Source organism: Tympanuchus pallidicinctus, unplaced genomic scaffold (genome assembly GCF_026119805.1).
Source record: "Tympanuchus pallidicinctus isolate F22 unplaced genomic scaffold, pur_lepc_1.0 scaffold31, whole genome shotgun sequence".
Taxonomy (NCBI): domain Eukaryota; kingdom Metazoa; phylum Chordata; class Aves; order Galliformes; family Phasianidae; genus Tympanuchus; species Tympanuchus pallidicinctus.
Window position 1 is genome coordinate 5041968 of NW_026294749.1, and position 25912 is coordinate 5067879.

General features: G+C 44.2%; 1 protein-coding gene across 7 annotated transcripts in view; it reads left to right on the plus strand.

The window, feature by feature from the left end:
* The window catches only part of RREB1 (ras responsive element binding protein 1), a 122508-nt gene that overhangs the window by 40149 nt on the left and 56447 nt on the right, over positions 1 to 25912 (plus strand). For 5 of the 7 annotated variants that reach the window (XM_052697965.1, XM_052697967.1, XM_052697966.1 and 2 more), the window contains exons 2-5: positions 15316 to 15435; positions 16726 to 16928; positions 21423 to 21512; positions 22864 to 23027. In XM_052697965.1, the coding sequence (XP_052553925.1) occupies positions 15316 to 15435; positions 16726 to 16928; positions 21423 to 21512; positions 22864 to 23027 (577 nt within the window). Of the gene's footprint in view, positions 1 to 11058; positions 11185 to 15315; positions 15436 to 16725; positions 16929 to 21422; positions 21513 to 22863; positions 23028 to 25912 lie in introns of all 7 variants that reach the window. The other 2 variants (XM_052697968.1, XM_052697969.1) reach the window with 1 other exon arrangement.

The window sequence follows — 25912 nt, forward strand, 5'->3', positions numbered from 1 at the left end:
GACTGACGGACCGCCTAGGACTGCTCTTGCTCTCTTGCTCCCCTCTTCCAGGGGTGCCATGGGAGAGATGCAGTGCAGACATTTTAACTGTGGTAGTATGTTTTATGGTGAACTTATTTTCACCGGGTAAATTGGAGAGCTGAACTTCAGGTAGAATTTTAAATGGTGAGAGATGTTCTCTATGACAGAGGGACTGCAAATGAGCTCTGAGCTTGAGGGAAAGGAGCGAGGGGAAGCGGGAGGAGGGACTGCAGATGGAACTGGCTGAGAGTTTGTTCCACGACATCTTTTCATCTTCCCTTGGTACTGCAGCAGCACAGGAATAGAGTTACAGACAACATTCTTGCTCAGGTCTCTCATCCCGCACTCAAATAGAGGGTGTAATTTGACGATGCTTCAGCTACCCTGTTTGAAGGCTGTTGGTGAAATGTTTGAGTGCATGTATAGAGAAAAACAAAAAACAAACACACCACAAATTCATGACCGATTTCATCATCCCAGGTCACTCCTAGGCATGAGGGAGAAGGGAGCAGCGGGAGCTGAGGGGTTAAGCGAGGACTGGCTGTCTGTCCTTCTGAATGACAGCCGTGGCTTACATCAGGTTAAATCAGTCTGTGCTCTGCAGACTGAGGCAAAGCAGAATGGATTAAAAACTGTTTTCCACATCTAGCCTTGAGATTCCTTCCAGCTGTAGCTCTAAATCAGCTTGTGGGGGGACATGTATCACTGCATCATAGCAGCAAGATGGGCTGTGAGGGGCACCTTCTTCCAGGGCAGTTCTGGCAGTCAGCATTGGCTGAAGTTTTTCTTACTAGCACATCTGTATCCACAAGTTCCATGAGTTGATTTTAGCCTGGGTTTTCTGCCATCCTTTTCCCCTGATGTGGGGTGGAGAGCAGCAAGGCCTGCTGGGCCACACGGGAGCCACCTCATGCTCCGCCGGGCTGGCTGGCACAGGGCTTCTCATTCGGCCAAGGTTATCTTGCTGCTGACCTTGTAGCAGAGCTCAGCCTCTCTGTGGCATGGTAATTGTGAACATGAGGGGCTTTGAAAGAGTCTGCACAGACTGATTCTTTCTTGCTTTTCTAAAAGCTGCAGTTTATGTGCATCCCCAGTCTGAAGTAGGAAAGAAAGCAACACAGTGTTTTGCTCTCAAATTCTGAGGAGGTCCCATCTGAAGATTCCTGTTTTCTAAAATGCACTGTGGAGACTTCCTAAACTCAACGTGACAGGAGGCTGCAATGCTACAGCTCGCCTTAAAAGTCCTCTTTTGGTCCTGTACCTCGTTGGCTGTTTGCTTACAGGGCTCTGATAGCTTGCCGTAAGTGATACATGGCATCTGATTTCTTCTAGCTGCCGACTTTCATGCCGGAATGTCTTTGCCTTGGTTGTAATTGGTTCAGTTTACTGAACTAAATATGTTTGCATGCTTTTGGGCTGAAGAGGGACTTCTGTTCACTGTGTAACAGAATGAGGCGTGGGGATTAACGGGGGGGAGAGGGAGGAGTTGTGTGGGTTTTCTTTTTTTCCTGGAGGCATCAGGCTCCTCCTGTCGCAAGGGAGAGCATAGTACATCGAACCTAAAGACCTTTAAAGTACATGCTGAAATGGATGCTGGGAAGATACAGTACAGTGCTTGGGCACAACTCCAAGGCTCTCAAGGCAAGTAATATTTAAACAAGCTGAACAGCCCCTTTAGGCAAGCAGCAGGAAATCCAGTGCTGAGCTTTGTGTTGTTGCATGGTCAGCAGAAGATAAAAGCTCAGGCTATGCAGCTGGGGTTCCCTCCTATCACTGGATGGCAAACTGTTCAGAAAAGATAAAAGGGCAGAAACGAACAGGGGGTCGTCTTATTGAAAAGCATTCCTTCATATTTTAAGCTGTCAAAGTCCTTTGCAATTTATTGTGCCTGATGTAAGTCAGAACCTACACCATCACTAGCAGTGGTGGTGTGTGCTGGAGCTTCTACCTCAGCTGGCCAGTGGAAGGTGAATTTAGCCCTCGGTTCTGCTGGGGATAAATGTTTAATGCGGGCAGGATGGTGATAGATGTAGGTGCCTTGCTGCAAGCAGGAGCCTCCCACAGCCCTTCCAGGTCTCTCTTTTGGCAGCTTACGCTCGACTGGGCACAGTTTTAACAATGAGGAAAACAAATTTAACTGAATGAGATTACTATTTCAAGTCTTCTAATCACTATTTACTGTATTCCTCCCCTCCATCCCTCCTCCTTTTTTCCTGCATCACAGCGCTGGTGTCTTGGGAAAGAAAATGCTTCAGAGCATTTGTTACCAATTTAGCAGCAAGTACGTGCTCAAATTTGGGATTTCTGAGATCTTTGTGTGCCATATGTAGGCAGAGCGTAATCTTTGCTGGTTCCAGTAGAAAGGAGCAAACACAAATTTGCTGTTCTTCAGATAGTGTTTCTTTAATCTAGTGAGACTTACATTTGTGCAGCCTTTTTGTTTTGGTAGGACAGTTAACTGTCCTCCCTGGGGTTCCTAATTGCTTATCATGGTGTAATCAGTCTCCTGGGTATACGAAGGGATGAAACATTGCCAAGATGGAGCCCCTGACTTCCCCCAGAGGTCTGATAACCCTTCCAACTACTGAACCCTTGTGGAGCTTGCTTACTTTAAAGACCTTGCTATTTCTGAAATTATCCCTGTTTCACCACGTTTTGGAAGTTTTATAGGGGCATATTTACTGAGAATCCTCTGAACTTGTCAGCTTCCATATTTTTTAATGTCAGATCTGTATTGAATAATGTCTTGAGTTCATTGTGAAATATGCTGAACATGTTGCTGCTCCTTCTGTTTAAAAAAGTGTGGACCTCCATAGCCTCTTGTGTCGTGCAAGACCCTAATAGATGAGGGAAGGCCCCTTCCTGTCTTCAGCTGTCAGTAAGTCGGGCTGGCAAAATCTTCCAGCTTCAAAAACTCTCTTTGAAGTTCAGATGAATAAACAAGTGAAACAAATCTGGTGACTGTCTTCTAGTTTTTGGTAGAATTATACTTTCACATTACCATGTGTGAAATGAGTGGGTAGGCTGAGAACGTTTTTCACCTTACAGTGAAAAATTATTTATTTAGCTAGTGGTTTTGTTTGGTTTCTCCTTTAGTTTCTTGTTTAAACTCATTAAAATACACACTTATCTTCTCCACAGGTGAGACTGCCACTAATTCCTTGAATTCTTCCCCTGCACCTCTTTATATATAATATTTGAGCTTCTGAATGCTTACGAAACTTTGTGCAAAGCAGTAATGTCTGAACTGGAGAAGAAAAATAGCTCCTGCTGTTTAGTACCTGCGGGGAAAGTATGAAGTGAGATTTTCTGCCATTGAGATGTTCTGTGTCCTTCTGCTCGGAATTAACATCTATTATGTATGAAGTTTGGAGGGACTTTGGGTAGAAGTACATTTTGCGCCTTTGAAGAGTTGTATCCTATTCAGAGAACCATGTCTGATGATCATTTCTTCTTTTACGTCTCTCTTAGAAGTCTGTTGGTATTGTTCACCTCTTGTTGTGAAGTAGATCCTAAGTGGCCTCGACAGAATGAGTGCAGGAGTACACGAGGGCCGCTCAAGAAGTAATGCCTCCTATTTTATGATGTAGGCCCACAGTGTTACAGGTGGATGCTGGTGGTATGGCAGTAGAGGCTGAACCTTCCCACCAGTATTCCATTCCTCATCGTTGCTGTGTGACAGATGGCAGCAGAGGGGCAGTCTGACAAAATGGTGTCTGATATGGAAGTGCATATGAAGCACAGGTGTGTCACTGAATTCCTCCATGTGGAAAGAATGACGTCCATTGACAATTATTGATGTTTGCTGAATGTTGATAGAGACCAAACAGTGAAATAGTGTTTTGTAGCTGAGAATCTGCTCTATCAAGCAGTGTTTTTGTACTCTTTATATTGGTTGTTATTTACATGGAAAGAAATAGGAGGCATTACTTTTGGTGCAACATATTACCACAGTATGGACTGGCTTAAAAGTATAGGGTGATTTCATTACTGGAATTGAAACAAAGTGGCTGTGTGGATGTATATATATAGATATATATGACTGAGAAGACGTTCACATGGGAACATCCCTTATGAAAATAAGTATGAATTTCAGTGTCACGGGTCCTACTGTGATCCTCTACTGTTGTTTTGCTGTGTGTGAATAGCTGAAAGAGATTAGTCAAGGTTCCTCTTAGCAAACTCTTGCTGTACTGCTGCAGAAGTTGAGATGGCTGTGAGTGGATGCTCAGGTCACTTGATCTGTTCCATGTGTGCCTTTGGTTGTTTTGGAATTTGCCAGGAGTTGGATTCGATAATCCTTATGGGTCCCTTCCAAGTCTATCCAGTTTATGATTCTGTGTTGTGTTTTTTGTTGGTTTTCCTTTTTTTTTTTTTTGTGGTTAACGTTTTCAACTACTACACAATCGAGTTGAACATTTCATAATTTGTGCTGCTTTGTTTCAGAATAATGTTTCGGGGTGTGCGATGTTATCTGTCAGAGGGGTTGAGCAGAGGGGAGTGAGCTGCCCTTTTCATACGTGAGTTGTGGAAAGAATTGTCTGTTTGATGGCAATGTGTGAAGTAGTAGGACTGTTCTTTTGGAAGAGGAGGATGGTTTTGGACCAGCAGCAGGCGTTTTTGGCTGGAGGAGCAGCAATTTGAAACTTCACTTACTGAAGAAACCTGTTCACAATTTGGTCTGTTTTCTTTTTTTTTTTCCCTCCGCTTTCCTGAAATAAACTTCCTGCAATTCTTTGTGATGTGCAGGTGTCCAGACTCCCCTTTACTCACAGTGACTTGTACAGCCTGCCTGACAGCTGAGGACTGCACCTAAGATTCTGCCAATGGGGCCGTGCAGTGCAGTGGTCCTGACAGAGTTACAGTGGGTACCTTTTACACCTGCAGGCTGCAGCATCTCCCTTTGTCTGAACAACTGATAATTGCATTCCAGGAGGCTGCATGTGGGTAGGACTGCCCATAATAGAAAAAAAGAAAGCTGCAGAGGCTGTAAGCTGCTTGCCTAATCCCTGTGGCTCTTGTGCTGAGGAGCTTCAAAACTTTGCTGGATGGATCTGGAGGCTCGTTGCAGAGCAAGGGGTCAGTCTTGACAGTGTTTGCAGTTATTAACGTTAGTGGATGTTTGTTCATTTACTGTGCTTTTTTGTTTTTCTCTAAGCATGTAAGAGGACTGTGGCCTTGCTACCAGAGTGCTCCCGTTCAGGGAACTTAGGACTGTTCCCGCTGACGAGCTTTGAAGATCAGCAGGCATTTCCTGTTGGTTTACTGCATTGTTGGAGGATCCCACTGCTGCAGAAGTCTTTAGGCCCATCCACCCGACTGTGGGCATTCCTCACCCCACCAGCACGTGGATTATGCTGTTTGCAGACTGTCTAAGCTCCACGATGACCTCCGTGGATTCCTCATGAGCTTTTGCAAGGCCAGGCCTGTGTATTTTGTAAAATCCTTTTGAAATGCCTCCTAGACTTTTAAAGTCCTAGAGCAAAAACTATGTGGCAAGGAACAGAGAAGATCAGCAGCTTGATATGCTTGTAGATGAAGGGGATTTGTGTTTGTGTGAGTGTAGGCAATTCTTGGCTTAGAATGCATCTTTTTCAGGTCATATGGAGAGAGGTCTTTTCTGAGGAAGCTTCTTCTGCTCATCTGGTAAAGAAATTGCAGAACTGGATTCCTGTGCTCTTTTTTAGCATGTGTGTTGCAGTCTATGAAAATTAAGAGATGCTGTTTCGTTTTGTCAGTGTGCAGGAAACACCTCCCACAGGTTAGTTTCAGCATATTTACTTCAAAATAGAAAGAAAACTCATACTGAAGAGTACTATTGACAAGTAGCATTGTTGTTTAAAATTTCCCTGGTGGCTCTTCTGTGTGGGTCTCAGCTTGGGGATGCTTTGCCTGTTTGCCAGCACGATCTACCGCTGTAATTAATTTACCTAACACAAACAAAAAACAAACACTGACTTTCAGAATACAGAGCTCTCCAAACAATGCTGAAGCAAGGCTGCCTGCCCAGCTGCTGTAAGCAGTGCTCGCAAGGCTGCAGCAGCTGTTCATCAGCAAAGGGGGAGAGACATTTTTCTCAAGGCTGGGTTCTTCCTTTACCATGAGGAAGTGATAAACCCCACTTTGAGAGATCTGTGGTACTCTGGCACCTATTGCTAATATCTGATTAGAACGCTCCAGGTTAAATTGAGCAGCTAGCATGCATCTTCTAGTTCTGGTTGAGAATGATGGGAGAATGGCAATCGATGGTCATTTAAATTGAATATCACGTGATTACATCGGCGGTGCGTATCTGTTTCTGGTCATTTACAGATTGTAGGAGGTGGTTGACTTGAAGCCTGTTGTGCCTTCTGCGGTGCAGGGCAGCAGTGTGGCTTTGCCTTGTGGCTCTGGCTGAGGTCTGCCTGCTGTGGAGATCTAAGTACAAAGCAGCACTGCTGGTTATCTCGCTGACAAAAGGTTGTGTAGCTGTTTTGGATGTTGTACTGGAGAGTGACATTAAAAATGCTTTCTGAGGTGGACAGAAGAGTGAAGGTTGCACAGAATATTTCAGAATCCCTTCGCTCCATCACTTCTCTCTTTTCTCCCTGTGACATGTGGTTCCCCCTGCTAGAACATCAAGCTAAAACTCCGTAAAAATCTCTTTCAGTGTGTGTGTTACTGAACATTTTAAATTGATTTGTAAATGTATTGTTTATTTGTTTGGAAAGTGTGATAGAGGGAATAGTCCCTGTGCTGACCAGAAACAGAAGACGGGAAGATAAGGATGTTAACAAGGTGGAGTAGAAAAGGAGATGTTTGTTTTGAAGAAGCCTGGTCTCCAAAGCCTGTGGAGCAGAGGAACCCTGCTGATAACACAGATGAAATAGTCTGCCTCTTTCCTAACTTAAGAGGAGTGGAGCTTTGTAATAAATGGCTGCCATGTGGCAGCTGTCTCCCAGCTTCGTGAGCCTGGCAGTAGTTAATCCTGTCAGCAAGTCATGCTCCCTGGAAAAGAGCAGGGAGGAGAGCTGCAGACTCTTGAATCATTCTCTCTGCAAAACATTTGCATGTTGAATCTCTTTCTGCTTAAAATGAGTTTGGTGATTTGGTGGAGGCTCTCATCTTTAAGTAGCACTAGCCTACAGCTGTGCTGGCTTTTAAGTGTTGGAGATGTGTGGAGATGTTGCGATCTTTTTTCCCTCTTAAAAACGAATAAGCCGTTTTGGTTTTGGAGGTCATGTGTTCCTGGGCATAAAATATGTTGTTTTGTAAAGAAGGGTTGCTCTGTGTTGGTATCGTTATGTGTTAAGAAGTTACAGGTTGAGCATCTGAGGTCATGATTATCCTTAAGAACGTGAGGCTTTAAAATATAAAAGCATTTTAATTTAATTTGTTTTTTATGTTTTGTTGAGCATCTGTAGTTTCTATCCTTTCTACGTAACCTGTAAAACTAGAACTTTCACTGAAAACAAGTTGGAGATTCTTGTGCAGTAGTGTAATAACCTCAGTTTTTCACAAGGCTTGCAATGAGGTCGTAATGATTGACAGCACCACCATCAGGAAATGAGTTTTATTCACTGTAATTTCTGTCTCTTTTCTCACGTTGTGCGTTGCATTGCTGCAGTACCTTGTGTGGTGTGCAGTGCTTTGGCATGCTGCCTGGTGAGGTGCTGCACAGGGCACACTACCATTACTTGCAGAAAATGTGCTCTTTTGGGGCTGTGCAGGGAGCAAACCAGCACTGTTCCCTTTGGTGAGTGAAGCCCTCTTTAAATGGATCCCTGGAGGAAGAGGATCACAAGCAGCATGCCACGCAAGATGCAGGGCACTAGCACAGGAGATTTTCTGTCTTCCTCTGCATGATTCATCCTGCCTCTCAGTAATCCCTTCCAAACCTGTCCTGCTGCACACATGCAGCTCCAGCTCGGTGTGAAAAACAAGCATGAGGCAGCAAAATGCTTGCTCGTTTCTCCCACCCCATCCTCCAGAGATTTGCCTGGGACTTTTGCCTGCATCCTTGGGTCTGGGGCTGCCCCGGGCCAAGCTGTGGGGTTGCAGGCCCCCCCTCCTGACCCAACAGCTGCAGGCACCGATTGCCAGCGAGCGGCACAGCCGCATAGCTTCGTGGCTTTTCTTCCTCTCGCTGCTGCTGTTCCGTCTTGTTTCCACAAAGCCACGAGGCGGAACAACCAGACTGATTGTCTCCCCACCGGGTGGCTGCCTGGGCATCTGCAAGGCCAGTTGGTAAGGCACAGAAGCCCCTGTTTTTTAAGTGACACCAGGGGCTATTGATTGCAGGCTCGAGCTGTGCTGCTGCTGCACAGATGCTTGCTCTTGGCCCACCTTAAAAGGGCAAGATATCCCGTGGTTCAGATGGGCTGTATATTGCTGGGGATGCCAGCATCTCTCAGCAGAACTGAGTGTCCCACTTCACCCACACTGCATCCTGCAGCCTTTTCTTCTTCAGAGCTGAAGGGCACTGGAGCTTGCCTTGGCTGGAGGGGAAGTGGCTTTTCTTTTACACTGAAAAGTTTTCTGTCTGGTTCTCCCAAGTGCAATTTGTCTAGCTCACCCCTCAGGCACTGGGACAAGCACCCCGTTACCTCAGCACAGTGCTTGCTTGCTTACCCATCTAGGTGATAGCACATCAGTGGATAGATTTTTTTTTTCTTTCTTTTTCTGTCCTCCAAGGTATGAAATTCACTGCGTTTGTGATTCTACCCTTTGGCGCAGGGCAAAAAATTGAAAGAAATCACAGGGCTATCAGTTGCTACGTTTCAGATTGTTTCCTCTCTTTACCTCCCTTGCTCCCCTGAGGCAGCAGCAGCAGTGAGGTTTTGCTTCCCTGAGAGCTGCTGGGGGAGCTCAGGCCCACCTCCCACCTCAGCAGGGAGCCTTCAGGGATGGGCTCTGCAGCCCCTGGCTCTGAGGAACGTGCTCCCAGACTCCCAGGCTCTCCTGCACCGTGTCCCACAGTGTCTCCTCACAAAGCAGGATGTGGGCCAGCCTCAGCCCGATCAAGAGCCTCAGGCTGGTGAAGGCCCGTCCATCTGGGGAGAGACCCTGTGCCATGTCCCAAGGCATGCTGCTGTCCTGTAGCCTGCCAGCCCAGGGGGACGGGGAGAGATTTTCTTGGGTCGCCACTTCATCTAAGGCAAATAAACTGGAGTCCAAGCCAAGAAACACATCAACTTCCTGGAACTCTGCGAGCCGTCCACACAGCTGTCTTAGCTTGCCGAACACATGCAAAGCAGAGCTTATAAGGACAGACAGTATTGCTTTTGTGTCCCTCCTCGGCACGCGGGGAGGGAGCAGGGGCAGGGCACACTGGGTAACGCTGAAGGTCTGTCTTGTCCAACATGCTTCTTTGGCCACTGTGAGCTGCGGGGCTGGATAGTCTCCCCAGAGGCCTCCTGCACCCACTGGCTGTATGGGAAGCTGGCAAAATGAAGATGGAGGGGAGTTTGTATGTGGAGGGAGTGGAGGAATCTGTGATTCCATTTGCTGGCTTTTGCTTTGCTATTTTTCCAACTTCATTTTTTTGCGTGTGCCTGAAATCAGCTCTTGTGGCCCCAGGTTTGTTCAACTGTCTTGAAATCTCAGTATCCCTTTTTGTCTGAACACATTCTTAAGGCTGACTGCAGTTTGGTGACAAAGGCTTCCTGGAGGGCCAGGTGCTAACCCACAAGCTGATAGGGAGGATGAGGAACAGCTTTTAGATAGGTCTTTGATACGAGGGAGGAGGAATAAGATGTTAGAAAATCTCAGAATTCATCAGGAGCTGGTCAGTCGTGTGATGTTGCCATCCTGGGCGCAGTGATGCTGGGCAAGAGTTCAGTGTGTGTTTGTACCAGACCCTCAGATGTATAAAGCATTGTGGCAGAGAATAAGGCTTTCTCATCAGGGGATGGGGCTGTCAGATTTTGGTTTCACTCTCGGCAGTGCAGCAGCATGTGCTTTGCTTCTCCTTTCTAGCCTAGCAAGACCACAGGCTGCTGCGTGTCGTGCCATCCTCACTGCCTGCAGGGACAGACGGGAGGGTGCTTGCTCTTCAAGTTAGCAAACTGCAGGGCCAAGAAGACAGGTATGCATGCATCTTATATTAACGCTGTCGTTGAACCCATTGACAAATGCAGGAAAATTCCATCCAGGAAGCCCCTGCTTTTCCAGCACTGTTACATTAGTACAGCTTCCTCATTTTCCCTGTGACTTATCAGCACTGTACCAGAGCATCGTGGTGATTCAGAGCAGTAGTTTGCTTAAGGCAGTAGCAAAGTTCAAATTCTGGTATGTTTCATGGAGAGATGCTTTTGGTCATCCAAGCCAAAGTCCTGAGGACTGCTAATAGTCCATAGATCATGAGAATGCAGATTTCAAAACTTAAAGAAGAACCATATCGCCCACGTATCTCATCATGCATGCAAAGGGGTGAAACTGAAGAAGTAAACATCTTTGGATATTCAAAATTTAGGCTGTTAGGTGTGGTAGCAACAGTGCACAAAATAATCCATAAATGTGGAAGTCTTCTTGCTCTTATTCGCCCTGCCCCTAAAACAGGTGGTGCGCTCCAGCCGTGCTTTAAGGCATGGCGGTGAGCGTGTGCTTCACTTGTTTATTCAGTGTCTGTGCCTATCTGCCAGTGTGTGTGTCAAATTAGAGGAGACACGTGGATGCTGTGGATTTGTAGAGTTGCAGAATGAGGTATTCCACTCATGCTAATATGGATAAAACAGCTGTATCAGTAAGAACCCCGAGAGGTCGTTGCAAGATGAGCGGTCTGTCTTTCAGTGCCCAGAGTGCGCCTGTCCTGAGCTGTTGCTCCTTTGGTTTGGTGTCTTTGAGGTTTCATTTGTTGTTGGGGTTTGTATGGTTGCTTGTTTTTGGTTTTTTTTGTTCCTTTTCCCCAGGGGAAAACTCTACTTAGAGGTACTAGTTCAAAAGCTTTGGGGCAATATCCTTAGTGCCTGTCTTATTCTGAATGCTGAGCTAATAACCGACCACCAGCTATTCCCATGCCACTGTGTTTTTTTTATGCTTGTCTTCCTTTCCCCATAGGCTGCTCTGTACTGGTGCTCCAGCAGTGGTGACAGTGAGGTGACGCTGCCAGTATATTTCTCTACCGCTGGGGTGCCGAGTCAGCACCAACACTTCAGTAGCAAGGGCACAGTTGATATTAAAAAGGTCAGTTGGGAAGACTTCTTTCTTTTGGTTTTCCTTTGCATTGAGGCAGTGGCTTTCAATGGTATTAACCCCTTTTTCTTCCCACACAACGCGTTTTCATCCTCTTTCCTTCTTTCCTGCCAGCTTTGAAGCTAAATGACATTCAAAAAGTGGTTTTGGGTGGCTGTGTGCATCTCTTGGGGATGCTTTTGTGCTTGGGAGCGTCTCTGTGTGCTCCGGGATGGAAATCTGCTCCTCTGGTGGGCGCTCGGTACAAGACCATTGCATCAGATACCTTTCTGAAAGTGGTGTAGTGATTCTTAGGTATTATGATCTCAAGGGTAAACGGTAAACTTTTGTTTATTCAAATGCAATCTCTCTCTTTGAAGTTCTGCTCATCTCTAAATTTGTATACTAGGAAGGTCTGGCCTTCATTTAAATGATCCTTGGATATTTTTTTCTATCACTAAGAAGACAAAAAAAAAACAACAAAAAAACTTTGGGAAAGCCTTGAATAAGATAATAGCGTTGCTAAGATGGAAATGATGAAGAAGGCTCAGGATTCCTGTTTGGGCCTCACAGGAAAACGTGGTTTGAAATGCATGTGTGTGGGGGGTGCATTCCTAAAGCCATCATTTGTTTCCCCTGTTTCTGCTCCTCCCACCGTGTTCTGTGCTGCATACTATGGCATGTTTAATGAAACCAATAAAAGTATTTGGCTGAGAGTGTTAATCTTTCCCTGGCCCAATTAGTGCATGGCTTCCAATTTAACGTTGATGTGAACATTTTTTTAAGGCAGAACAATGAGCAGCTTTGTGCTACACACCAGGTTTTCCCCCTCCTTGCCTGTATTGTGTGTTTCTCTCTACCTATTCCAAACAGAGAACTCCTGTGCAGAGACAGGGGAGCAAACCAGAGCAGGGACTTGTACCAGCTCCACGTTAGAGTGGCTGTCTCTCATTGGCAAGTCAAGTGATCGTGACTCTCAAGGCTCATCATCTCTTCTCCTTTCTTCTTCCTTCCCCTGTAGCCCTTGCTGGCCTGCATTCTCTTTTTTGCTTCATCTGTGATGCTCATCGCCAGAAGGAGGAACAGCTGTAACAGTTGAGAGTGGTCTTTAAAGAAAAAAATTAAATACAAATAAATACACATAAGCAGAGGGGGGAAGTAGCTGCTGATGGACTCAGCTTTAGCATACAGTGGAGTCACACTTTATCCCAGAGGAGGAAATAGGTCTAGCAAGTGTCTTCCTGTACAGACTGAATGGGAAGCAACAAGGCTTTTTTCTTTTTTCTTTTTTTTTTTTTTTTTTGAGCCTCCTGTTTCTCAGCAGCTCTCCTGTTATGTGTGGCATCGGGATGGGCCTCCAGCACAAGGAGGAGCTGAAGGCCCTGCAGCCTTCTGTGTGAGATTGCAGCTGCCCGGTTTCATGGCTTCGGAAACAACACCACATGGAGGGAGCCGGGTCCCTTTCTGTGACCACGGGTGGAAGGCTGTTGGGATTTTGTTCTGTTTGTTGCCCCCTCACATGTATGCCCTCTGCTTTCATAAGAGAGGGTGACTGTGATGCTGGGGGAGGGTCTCCAAAATAGATGACTTGAATGCTTGTGACCAGTTCCCTGTTTCCTAGAGGCTTTGCTCAGATGTTGAATGCAACCTGAGGCCATGCTGTTTGCCAGCCTCTTTCCTGTTTGTCTCTCTTTCCTGGAGGTCTTTGTTCTCTTTTGGGGAAAGGGAGGAAGGAGGCTCCATTGGTGTGACCTCCCAGCTGGGGTGTTTAGAGCCCTGAGGGCAGGGCCACAGGGCATTCCTGCTGTCACTGCTTGTCTGATTCCTGGGATCTCATAGGTGCTGTGGAAAAAAACATTTCCCCGTCCTCACTGATGCATTTATTAAGGAAAAAAAAAAAAGCTGCAAGAGAAACCTCTCAGTATTCTCTTGCCTGAAGGCTTTCTGCCATGGGTTTTCCCACAGGAAGGAGTGATTTGGCCCAGTATCCTTATTGTTTCTATATCCTATTGCAAATAGAAAGTTATGCCTCTGAAATCAGTGCGTCCTGCTCATGTGGTTATCTTTGTTTAAGTGGTACATTTTTGCTTCATGCAAGAAAATGGAAAATACATATGTGAACAAAAGCATGCGACACTAACCCTATTTTTGCAGAGTTGAATTTCAGTCTTTTAACTGCTTAAAATTAAGAAATGCTGAATCTTCAGAGTTATTTACGCTATAGAGTGACTTCTTCCAGGACGTAATGGTGGTAACGTTAATGCTAGAGGTATTGACTGAATGAGGAAAGGGTAAGTGTATTTCTGAAGGAGGAGCTGGTTTTTGTTGATGTGTTCGTTTGCTTTTTTTTATGTAGTAAAGCACTTACTTGCATTGTTTTAACAGAAGTTTTTCCAAATGATGTAAAGTGGTCGTTGTTTTTGGTGGTACTGAGCAGATACAGCAAGCAACATGGAAGTGACTCTTTAGTACTTGTTCTCTTCAAGATTAAATCACTTACTTTCTTTTTAACCACTTACGCAGTAGAAAGAAGTGACCGTATTGCTCTTAAATGACCTCTTTTAAAGACCCCATCAAATAAGCAGCTCTTATACTTGTTGGAGAAAATACAGGAGGATGGATGCTTGGGCTCTCGAATCAAGCAGTCCCTTGCATCACGGGGAACATTAGTGCTTTGCTTAGCAGAAAAGCATACAGAAGTAACCTTCAAAGAGTTATCTTGAACTGTTCAGGGTAGCATCAAAATAGTCTTGGTTTCTGAAGATGCAGACTAAAAGTGGTGTTTGAAGAAGTTGATTTTATCTGGAGTCTTAGACTGTGGGCTTCAGTCAGCTCACACATATGTTTCATCTCCAGACTGTGCTGCTCACTGTGTCAAACCACCAGTGTGCTGCTCCTGAGAAGGACGGCAGTTTGACATGGAGAGCTTGAGTCTGCTGCTTTTTCTTGTGTTGAGTAAAGCAAGGAACTGCATGACACGAGTGAAGAGAGCAGAAACTGGGCCCTTTCTCTTTGCCAGACTTTTGTTGTTCACTCTGAAATGTCAGTAGTTGGGATACCATCATTTCTTGTTTGCATACGCTGTTCAAAAAGCATTTGAAGATATGTTTTGTGACTGATCTGCGTCATCCTCGAGAATTTCTTTTTTAAAAGGAAGAAACCCTATTAGCCATAAATTGAGAGCGATGGCCTCTGCTTTCTGAAAAAAGGGAAAATCCATATTAAGTCTGCTGGGTGCGATTTGGAAACCTGAGATGATGGAATGTCCACAGTGTGTTAATTTCCAATACGAGGTTATAAAAATGTATTTCTCCAATAAAAAGATATGGATTTTTTCAGTGTTATGAATCATCCACTTCAGAGGCTGTGACCACGAGTGCCACAAAGAGAACTCCTCTCTTTGTTAGGTGTTGATGATTCACCTTCACCTCTATCAGTGATGTTCAACTGCATTGTCATTCTCCAGCCAGAGCAGGAATCCCTTCTGAAACCCCAAGGATAGCATGATAAGGTTGTGGTCTAGAAAGGGGTGTGGAGAAATTCTGTCAGCAGATATGGTGGTTGCTTGTCTTCTGTTCATCTCAAACCCTTGGGCAGTGGGTGTAAGGAATGTGCCACATGGCCCCAAAAACCTCAGTACTCATTTCTTGCTGCAGGAAGGAAGAAGATTGCCCTGAATTCATCTATTGGTGTAAACATTAATCCTCCAAGAAGAGAAATTGAGGGGTGGGATGGTTGTGAGTGAAACTGAATTACTTAGTGAATCTTCAGCAGCAGAATACTCTTCCAAGTTCTTTACCGTATGTCATGAGTGTCAGTGGCACACTGGCTTGCTCAGTCCTTTGTTCCCTACTCCTTTCTTTTTTTTTTTGTGGTTGAATGCTGGGGACCAAGCTGTGTAAGGGTTTCCTCTCCTTTTTTGCCCAGATTTCACTGCTGGTGGCAGCAGCAGCATCTCCCATTCCTGTGCCAGGATACTTGTGGCTTCGGGCGCTTCATTGCATTGGCTCCGTTGACGTGCTTCCGCCATCAAACCTACACAGCCATCAGTAGAGCACTCAAAAAATTGGGGTTTTACTCTCTGCTAAAACTGCTTCCACCAAAATGTAATCTCATTCTCTTTTTCCCATCTGCCTCACATAGTGCTAGAGGGTGCTACTGAAGAAGAGGCTGAAGAGCCTGATGCTACTAAAGCTACTACACTAAGTGAGGAGACCAGCAAGCAAGAAGAGAGCCTCAGTCAATCAGGGGATAGCAATGAAGGTAACTGGTCTGACTAGCTCTGAGAGACTCTTTAATTTAGGGCATTGATGAAGGCTTGTAGAAATATTTCTTACCCAATCCATAACCCTTATCTGCGTGAGGGGTGTAATATACACTGAGCAGAGGCATAGGTGCATGCTTTTCTTTCCTTGTGCCTAGCCTTTATCTGTGTGAAGTATATAAAACACAGTGAGCAGAAGCATGGGCACATAAATACTCAGGCACTACTGTAGGCTTCCAAACTAAGATTTTCTTGGCTCCAGGTAGCTTGGCACCACATTACTTAGCCTCAAAAAACACCTGTTTGTAGTGCTCAAACTTATCTTCCAAAGTCAGTATTATGCAGAGATCGGATGTTCACAGGTAGATTTGTTTCTCCTTGTTCACCCTCACATCCTCTTGTGTTAGAGTGACTCACACACACATGAAGATCCTGTACTGACCACCTGAGATGACAGTTGTAGACTTGCAGGGTGTTCCTATTTGGTTGGGAGATTCTTTTTTAGAGGAATGAACATTCAGTTTGAAAGCATTTTCCTTTTTAACACCTTAAGGGGAAAGTGGAGGACTTTACCTGTGTGTTTGACAAGCTGTGTACAAAATGTGATGGAGAAGTCTGAATCTGAGCAGCTTTGCCTGTGGGGCAGCATCAGTCATGGCTGTAACATATACTCTATGGACTGATAAGAGTGGGTAGAACAAAAAGAAGAAGATAATTATATCATTGCCAGGTATGGAAGTAAAAATGTATTTTAGGGGATTTGAAGTTGGATTTTTTTCAGATTTAGCTCTTTGCTTCTACAAGGCTGACTTAAGGTATGTGACAGAGGAACCAGTATACTGTGCTACTGATGCCTCAGTTGTGCAATTCTGCTTAAAATGCTTGCTTGCTTGAATGATGGTGTTTGCCAGAGCATTCATACATTGGTGCTGATCTGATAGTTCATTGTGATTGCAAGGTACTGCAATTAGTACCATTTTGCAGCAAGAAAATTTAAGGTGAATCACTCCATAATTCCCGTACTGAATTTAGTTTGGAAGTCAAGATAACGTGAACATCCTTTTAGAAGAGATCTGCACCTCATCCTATACATTCCAATAGGAGAAACTCACTGATACAAGAAAATCTTCAGTGATTATGAGCATTTGTCCATGAAATTAGGCAGTGTGATGTGAGTTGCAGGCAGCTGAAAATACCTTGGGGTTTTGCTTTGGGTTGTGAGGTTTTTTTTGTTTAATTTTTTAGATGACCTAGCAGCTCTTATGTGTGCTTTTTCTTTCTAATTCCAGAGAAGCAGCTGGAAACCTTAAACAGTTACAAGGTGTCGCCAAGTTCACCAAACAGTTCGGACGGAGCAGACTTGTCCTCCATTGATGCCATGATGTCAGCAGTAATGAATGTGGGGAAGATAGCTGAAAATGGGGGGACCTCTCAGACTGTCAAATCTCCCTCGAAGTCTCCTGCACCAAATCGGATTGGTAGGAGGAATCAGGTTTGTAAACTCAAGAACAGGGAGATGATGGGAAGTCAAACAGCTGCATGGAAAATGATGTGATTATGTTTCATTGGTGGTTTTGTCTTTTTTTCACTGCATGAGTTTGTCTTGCCTCTGTTATCGTTTCTTTTTGCGTGTTTCCTGATGCTCCCCCAGAACTTAACCTTAGAAAACCAGGGATGGAAGGGGTTTGCTTGCTTGGGCTCACATGTCACACAGTGGGCAAGCTGGTCTGCCAGATGACACCAGCAGCAGCAAAACGAAAATTGCCACTTCTTTCCTGCTTCATCCATTATCCATGTTCTTGCATTTTCCTGATTTGTTGAGAGGGTCAGTTTGTTCCATTAACCTAGGAGAAAAGTATCTGGAACTGAAGTAGTTCAGTGAGGGATGGCCTGGCCAGGGGACTGTGGGGCTTGGCTCAGTTGTTGAGAGGGTCCCTTTGTGAGGTATTGCCCCTGCAGAAGATCTGAGTGATTAAAGGTTAAAGGTGGTGCTAGAACAAAATGTCCATAAAGGCACTCAGTTCACACAGTTGTACTGTAAGGTGCCCTTATTTGTTGTTGATGAAAATGTGAAGAACTGTTGCAGAATGTTTTGTATAAATGTTGCAGAGCAAATAGATGTAGCTTTTATCAGTTTGGTTTTTTTCCATTTGCCAGTTGATGACTCTGGCTGATAGCTGTATTGATCTGGAGAAGTGATAGAGTCAGTTCAAGCTGTGATTATTGATATCCACGTTTCTCTTTTGCTGAGTTAAGCCCTACTAATTAAGGTGTTGCAGTACAGCAAGAAACACCCCAAATCCCGCATCTGTTTGACTTTAGCACAGAGAATTTGTTAATGAATGAAGATGTAATGGGGATCAGAAAGGTTGGGAAGTGTGACTCGTGATGGTCTTATAGTATTTTATTAATAACTTGCAGAATGGCTGCCCAGTTGACATACTTATTACTTGTCTTGAATTTTCTTGCTTAAAATGGTTAAAAACCACTAACAATAAATGAACATAGGAATTCTTAATCAAAGAGCCTGGCTGTGTACAGGCAACTGTGTTGGTGGTGTCACACTGGCTAGAACCTGACTTCAGGGTTTATTTGCTGTGTTCCCTGTTAAGGGCTACCCTGGTTCCTTGATTTCATTGTGTAAAGTAAGACTGGAATTCAGATGAGACTCGGTGGCAGTGCTGTTGCACAGCTGTCTGCTGGAACACCATGTGGCTTGGCTTCAGGAAAGTTTATTAGTGCTAGTGACCTTTATTCCACCTGATGCTTCGATGGGCATTGAATCAAAGGAAGCTTGAGAGTAAATGTGACAGGATTAAGAGGGATTCTTACGGTGTAAAAATAAATAGATTGAAAACATGGTAAATAGCCTATTTGTTATTAGGCTGAAAGATCATTATTGCCAGAGGGGTAAATGGCTACATCAGCGAGGTATTAGAAGTGAGATGTGAAATAATAAGTGGGTTTAACAACATCTAATACAGTGAATTTCCATTTTCAACATAGCAGCATGAAAGCACTGATTTGTTTCAGTGTTTAACGGTGCACAGATCTCCGATTCTGGTCAGAATGTGCCCCTGATTTTAATTGTAAGGATAGTAACAGTGCTAATTTTCTGGGTCTGACTGCTGTTTCTTGGCAGCAAAACACTTTGCTGTGAACCTTTGTCCTTAGTCTATGGTTCTCTTTATAATGCTAGCTTTATCTTTGGTCTACCTATAGTCTAATAAACGTATTCTGTCATCAACCTGCATCCATTTTAACTTCTCGTTTGCTTTGCTCTATAAGAGAATAAAAAAAAAGGTGACAAAGGTGAGCTGGAGAAAAGCAGCCCTTGTGCACAATTCCCAAAGCATTTGCCATCAGTTGAACGCAGAGCTGTCTTGCCAGGTTGACTAAAAAGAGAATAGGTAACAAATTAACTGTTAGTTTTATCTTTCAGTTCAGGAAGCGTGTTTTCCCCACCCTGGCTCCAGTGAGGTGGCTGAGTGCTGTGTTCTATGTTTGTGAGTGGAGGTGCTCTTGGAGTAGGGATGCTAATGTGTTTTGGCCTGGATCGAGTCAGTCAACAGCGTTCCTCTTGTAGCTAGCCTTGATTTGCTTGAGCTGTGTTACGGTATGCAGCGTGTACCCTGGGTGACCACTGGAGAAAGTTTGGGTTTTAGTTAATAATAAACCCCAGATTCAATACTAATCAGCTCTGACAGAGCTATAGTGTGTTTCTGATCTTTGCTTCAAGGTGAACCAGCAATTACTCTATCTGCTGTTAATTTGCTGATGCGAAGAGCAGTTGAGAAAGGCTCTGAAGCCATTGATTGCATCGTGTAGAACTGTGTCACTCATTTAAAGGGGGGGCAAAAAAAAAGTAGTAGGTTGATAATTTCACATAAATACCCTGGGGATTAAACACGATCTAAACTGTCAGCACAGCTGTAGGGATTTTCCTTGCAGCACAGTGTGTTTGTTCTCTGTCCTGAGCCAACTTTAACAGGATTGCAGTATAATTGGAGCTGAACACTGCTCTGCAGACTGGTTGCATGCAGTAAAATTAAAGTTGTATCAGTAGGATGGAATGTGTGTGTGTGAATTGTATGTGTGTGTGGGCACGGGGATAATGTGTTTTAATTTTCTTGGGTGTTGAGACTTTATAATGGCAGCCTTTCTTATTTGCTTTCTAATGTTTTGTGAGTAACAGGGCATTGGGCCCTGGCCTGTGTGTGTGGCCTGCAATGATTACCTTCGGGATGGGGAGCCTTGCAAGGGAAACAGGAGGGGGGTTGGGATATCCTAACAGTTGCTGTTCCTGATACTTATAGAAGGGAGGTCACCCGCCGTGTTTACTTGAGGCAAAATGAGAAAATAGCTTTGCATCCACATCCACCAGTCACTGGAGTTAATGGAAAAATATCATGACCCCACTTCTGAAAATGTAATGTTACATTTCAGTCAGGAACTCTCTATGGAGTGTTTCCTCAGATCGTGTTGAGAGGAATATTGCTTCATTAAGTTGAAACTCAGAAAAAAAAAAAAAATCATCAACAAAACAGCCTTTTCTAACACTGTGTCAGTGTCTTTCCCCTTGAATGCCACAGGATTGATGACAGAGACCTGGGCCAGTCATTGTCAGCGCCCCACACAAATGCTTGTGTCTGACTGTCTGGAAGTGGTCCTTTCTCAGTTGATAGCTTGTAGGACAGTGAAGGGGAAAAAAATTGTTTAGAAAGAGGAAACAGATAGATATATACAGATCAGCTCCCTCCTGTTTCTGACTAAAGAGCTACTTAGGTTTGGTGGGGTGTTTTTTGCTGTTGTTTGGTTTCTTTTGCTTGTTCTCACTAGTGTTACCTAAAATAGCCAGCAAAGAGATTCAATAGAATGCATCCTTTTAGCATAAATATTATGCTTCCCATCAGTCATGCAGAGATGGTTTTTGTATTCTCATCACCACGAGTTTAGGTAACAAATGGTGAACCTCCAGCTGGTAAAGATGTGCATAGTTCTACAGAAAACAGAGGTTTCATTTTCAGTGCCAGATCTTCTTGCTTTGAGTCATGCAGGCTTTGGTTCAGAAGCCACGTCTGGTGCAAATGACCGTGTGTCATTCGGTAGCCATCCTTGCAGACAGCTCAGGCAGATGCCTTTGGTTTCTGTGAGAGTGCCATTCCATCCTCGGCTGTGAAAGAGTGGCGGCTTTCCCCAGTGTCTCAAGGGCATGCTTAAATCAGACTGAGCAATCCAGGTCGGGGCTATTGCATTGCTTGTACTCATGCTTTGACCGTGGTTACTCCTCACCTGGGTGGAGGATAACGGGGTTCATAATCTGTTCTTTTAGAGTCACGTAGGCTCCCACATTGTCACCTCTTTCTCGTTATGATCTCATCAGATCTTGCAAGCTTAAGAAGGGTTGGGCCTGGCCAGTGTGCCTGGATGGGATGCTTCCAGGAGAAACACAGGATGCTCAAGGAAGTGGTGCTGGTGATTCAGTAAATGCTGCTCTTCCTTCTGAGTCAGAGCTCTGAGAAAAGGGCACTGGCCTAACAACTTGCCATCGAGGTGGGGTGGAAAACCCAAAGTCCTGAAGACTTGTGCTTCCTAAAGATCTTTTTGGAAGATTAGTTGCATTTGCCAGCATATTCTGGCAGGATTCCAGCCTGGGTAATTGCTTTCTGCTCACCTAAATTCCTCCTGGCAGTTTGAGCTGGTTGCAGTAATTGCCTTCACTTCCTGTCCTAAACTGCTACTGCTGAGTATCTGTGCGCTGTTAAAACAGCTGCTGTTCTTCTGTGGTGGTTGAAATGGCCCCTATTTATAAATTCAGAAGTTTTTGAAACTTCCCTGAGGGATCTGCTGGGATGATAAATGCACATACAAGTCGTTCTGTTAGCAGTGGCCTTTTGTACTGGAGATGGCTCGTACTTTTTCCATCCATAGCAGTAACAGCTTTCCAGTTCTTTAATATCTGATTTCTTTGTTGTTTTCTTCACAGGAAACAAAAGAAGAGAAGTCTTCCTATACCTGTCCTCTGTGTGAAAAGATTTGCACTACACAGCACCAGCTAACTATGCACATTCGTCAGGTACGTAAAGTTTGAGCTCTCGATTCCCTATTTTATTGAGTGTCTCAATTGCCAGCGTGCATTTTGCAGTAGTGAAAAGCAATTCCATGTGCAAATCAGAAATGCCTGTATATAACTTTTCACAATTGTTTTGGTTTTAGTCAAGCTTTCCCCTGGTATTAATTAAAAAAAACAAACAAACCATCAACCAGGAGGTGGATAATTCTCCTCTCTTTCTCTCCTTTCCTTCCCCTCCCTACTCCCTCAGTGGCTCAAACAAGGATGTGTGTCCTGTTCTGCATAGCTTAAGGTATCCTAAGGATCCAGAAAACCAATTCCATCATGAGGCATAAGTCCTGTTTTGTTGTCCTGTTTGAATACAGTTCCCTTTACTGTTCATACAGATAAGAAGCAGGAAGAAACAACTTTAAAATCATCTTGGTGTTAAGAGCCTCTCTGTCCTTTACACGTACAGCAGTTTTGGGAGGCAGAATTTAAAATACCCATTTCAAATGTATGATGCTCTTTATTTTTGTCAGATACAGGCCTCATCTTGCTCCTCTTGAACCATGAAAATGTATTATGAGGAGCTTTGGCTTTTTCTATGTCAGAAAGTTCTCCTTGGGATGTTACAGTTGTGGTTCACCACTCTGAGTCCACTAGATACTCATTACTTCCGTTTTCCCTTCTGTGCTGTAACTGTTATTTAATTTTTTTCCTTATTCTCTATTTGATTTTAGTTTGGGTGGGGTTTTTTTTTTCTTTTTCTTTTTCTTTTTTTTTTTTTTTTTTGGTATGTGAAGAAATGTTCAATTCTCTAAATGCAAGCAAAGATGAGTGGTACATATAATGCAGTGGCTGATAGCCATGTTTTCCCTGTAAAACAGAGGCATTTGCTCTGTTTTTCTGTTTTCTTACTACACAGTCACTTTGAAATTAATATCTTTAAAGAGTATTTTTAAGCATCTTCTGAAATCAAGTTTATAATTACATTCTCTTTCTTCTTTCCCCCTTACCATTTACCCTACCCCAAAGTGCTACATAGCTTAACACATTGCAAGGTCCCACTTGTTGGATCGGTTTTGCTGGGTCCCTTTCTATCCTTTTCTGCTGCACACCCAGTGAAAGTGCAGCGTGTGGTGGGCATTCCAGGCTGCACAAAGCAGCTGCATTAAGGAGTTAAAGCAAAGGGAGGGGGTGGAGTTAAGGGGGAGGGCTGTGGGAAAGAACTGGATATGGGGCACACCTTAATATAAGCTATTGTGTCACGTGGCTCTGTGAAGCTACTTTTAAGGTGTTTACAGTTCTCTCTGATATCTTACTCACGCTGTGTAAGAGTCATTCAATGAAAAAAAATCATTGCTTTCTCTAGCATAACACTGACACTGGAGGGACAGACCATTCCTGCAGCATCTGTGGAAAGTCTCTGAGCTCAGCGAGCTCCCTTGATCGCCACATGCTGGTGCACTCAGGTGAAAGGCCTTATAAATGTTCAGTGTGTGGACAGTCCTTCACCACCAATGGAAACATGCACAGGTGAGTGCTGATCGCGACCCAGGAGTTTGGAAAGCACTACAGGATAGAGGGCTGGGTTTGTTTCCTTGGAAGAGCTTTGAAGCTAACTACAGACCCTTACATGGACTGATCTACAAGTACGGTGTGACACAAACACACACACACTCTACAACTGCTGGGATGATTATGTTGTGGAAGGGAGCCAAAATTGAGAAAGGGTTTCTGGTTCTCCTCACGTAGTGTTCAGTTGTTATGGATATCCAGAAGTTTTGCTGTTTTGGTTTTATTATTATTATTATTATTATTTTGAAAACAGGATTGATTTTTCTCTAAGGATAAAAATACATAGCCAAGCTGTAGAGGAACTTCTAATTCTGTAGCTTCTGAGTAGCAGATGCAAATGGTTGTACTGGGGCATCTGTGGTGAATATTAAGCAGTGTAGTATCCAAATGCCACTGTGAAGATACCTCTTCAGAATAATCAATCTTATTTGTAAATACATACATCACTACTTGCTCTGCAGGCAACTTACTGATTCAGGAAATTATCTGTGACCAGTGTCCAAACATAATTAGTGTAGTTTCCTTCACAGGGATTTAGCAGTATGTCAACAGTTGACAACTAGGGGAACAATGTAAAATCACATAGAATCATAGAATATCCAAATTTGTAGTGGTCCCATAAGGATCATCAAATGCAACTCCTGGCTCCGTATGGGACCAAACAGAATTTACCGGTTAGTTACAGTTATTACTAGCTGTAACACAGCTCTAGGACAGCCCTATGAAATAAAACTTAATTTTACAGGATGGAGAAAGTATGGATTTGTGTTTAATACTCCAGCAGTGCCTGGAGTGTCCTGGCTGGGGCCATCCCACTGGCTGGTGCCTTCTTGCTCCATAGAAGGGTGCCCCTGTTCCTGATGGGCATTTCTAAAACTGCTCTGGAATTGTAGAATCATTAAATTGGAAAAGACCCCCAAGGTCATCTAGTTCAATCATCCACCCACCACCAATATTGCCCATCAAACCATGCCTCTAAGTACCACACTACACATTTCCTTTAGCACCTCCAGGGATGGTGTCTCCCCCGCTTCTCTGGTCTACCTGTTCCAATACCTCACCACTCTTTGTATGGTCCTTCCCCTCTCACATCTTCCAGTTCAGTATTCATTTATTTGCATGGGTGGAGCACCTCACAACTGATTAAGAGTTTGTGAATTCCCAGGTAGCTTTCGCCCCCATGTCAAAGCATTTACAACCTACAAAAAAGTGGAAGATAAGTGGGGGAAAGGAGCGCTGCTTGTAAGTATTGTGATAAGTGATGGTTATGAACTGATTCTGTGTGGGTGGGAAGATACCTTGTTTCACTGATTATTACCAACAGTTTTCCAAGGAGTATGCTATAGGTGGAATAAAAGGAGTTACTTCAGCGAGCAGAGATAATATAATCCTACCCAAAGGAAGCAGTATCTGCTTGCAGCTCTGCCTCTTTCTGGATCTTACTGACAGCTTAAGCAGTCCCATGAAAATGGAGAAATAGCAATGTGTGAAATGTTCTATCTCTGTGTTCATTTAACCTCTACTCAATCAGAATTGAGGAGGGATGGAGAAAGAAACATCAGATGAGAAGAGGAAGACATGAAGATGCTCAGAGGAGATAATGGCTTTGGGCATTGAATAAATCATGTCTGTCTCTACTGAGTCAGTTGTGAGCCACGTTTTCCAAATTGGGTCATTCCTCAGGAAGGCAGGGCAGCTTCTGAGTTGCAGCTGGTGCCAGTATTGGCACCAGAGGATGAATTTCAGCACCCAGACCCTCATGTTGGATACCATTGTGTCCTGTTTCTCACTAGGCTGCTTGCTGAAGGTTGCAGGGTTTGTTTTAGCTTTTTTCTCATTAGGCATCTCCTCATCCTCTCCAGAAGCAGGGAGACTTCCTGTGGGACTTCACTCCAGGCCTGCCAGATGTTGATGTAGTATCCTTTGCTTATCAAGGTTTCCCTGTATAGCAACTCTTATCGTGCTTCAGCAGTAAATCTGCCAGACTGAGTGACTTGCCCAAAAGAAGTAACTATAGATCAAAACCTTCTGATGACAAGGTTATTCATTTGAAAGTTTTCCTCTTAATGGGGTTTTGCCTGATGTTGCCAGGATAGAGTGCTCTGTTTACTGCCCATGCTAGGAAGAACCTAAATTGTGCAAGGAACAGATTTCTGTTGCAAGCTCTTTCCATCTGACAGGTGTCAGCTCCTGTCTGCTCTGTAGAACTCCTCTTTGTGTAGGCTTACACTGCAGCAGCACGGTGGAACACTGCAAAGTTGCTGAGCTCACTGACGCTGCACCAGGTGGCCCCAGGCCTGTGACAGGAAACATCTTGAGCCTACTGAAACAGGGTAGTTTTGCTAAGGAAGAGTACTGGTGGGCAGGATGGTGCCAAACCAATTGTTTGCAGCGAATAACCATTTCTTGATGCTGTAACAGGCTGTGCTAGTGAATCCTGGTGCCGTAGTGAAAAGCGTGAATGTACAAGTAGGCAGATGAGGATAAATACAAAATGAAATGAAATTTGTTATCTGGTACTGTGACAAACTCAAAAGGAAGGTGTTGATCTTGCACACTAGGTACTTCCTTCAGAAACAGGTATTTCTGGTCTAAGATGGTCTGAAGGAAATTATTCCATAAGTACCTCAGGTCTGGCTGTAGCACCGAGTCTCAGTGCTGTGGATGAATGCTTTTCATATCACGTTCAAAACCTTCTGCCTCAGGATTCTGGAGCAGGGGCCTGCTTGCCACGTCCTGCCTCGTGGACTGCTTCCAAAGGCCTTGCTGATGGTGGTACCACATCTGTTCTTCTGTGCCAGCTGGCTGGTGGGGCAAGAATGCCAGCTCATCTTTCCCTGCTG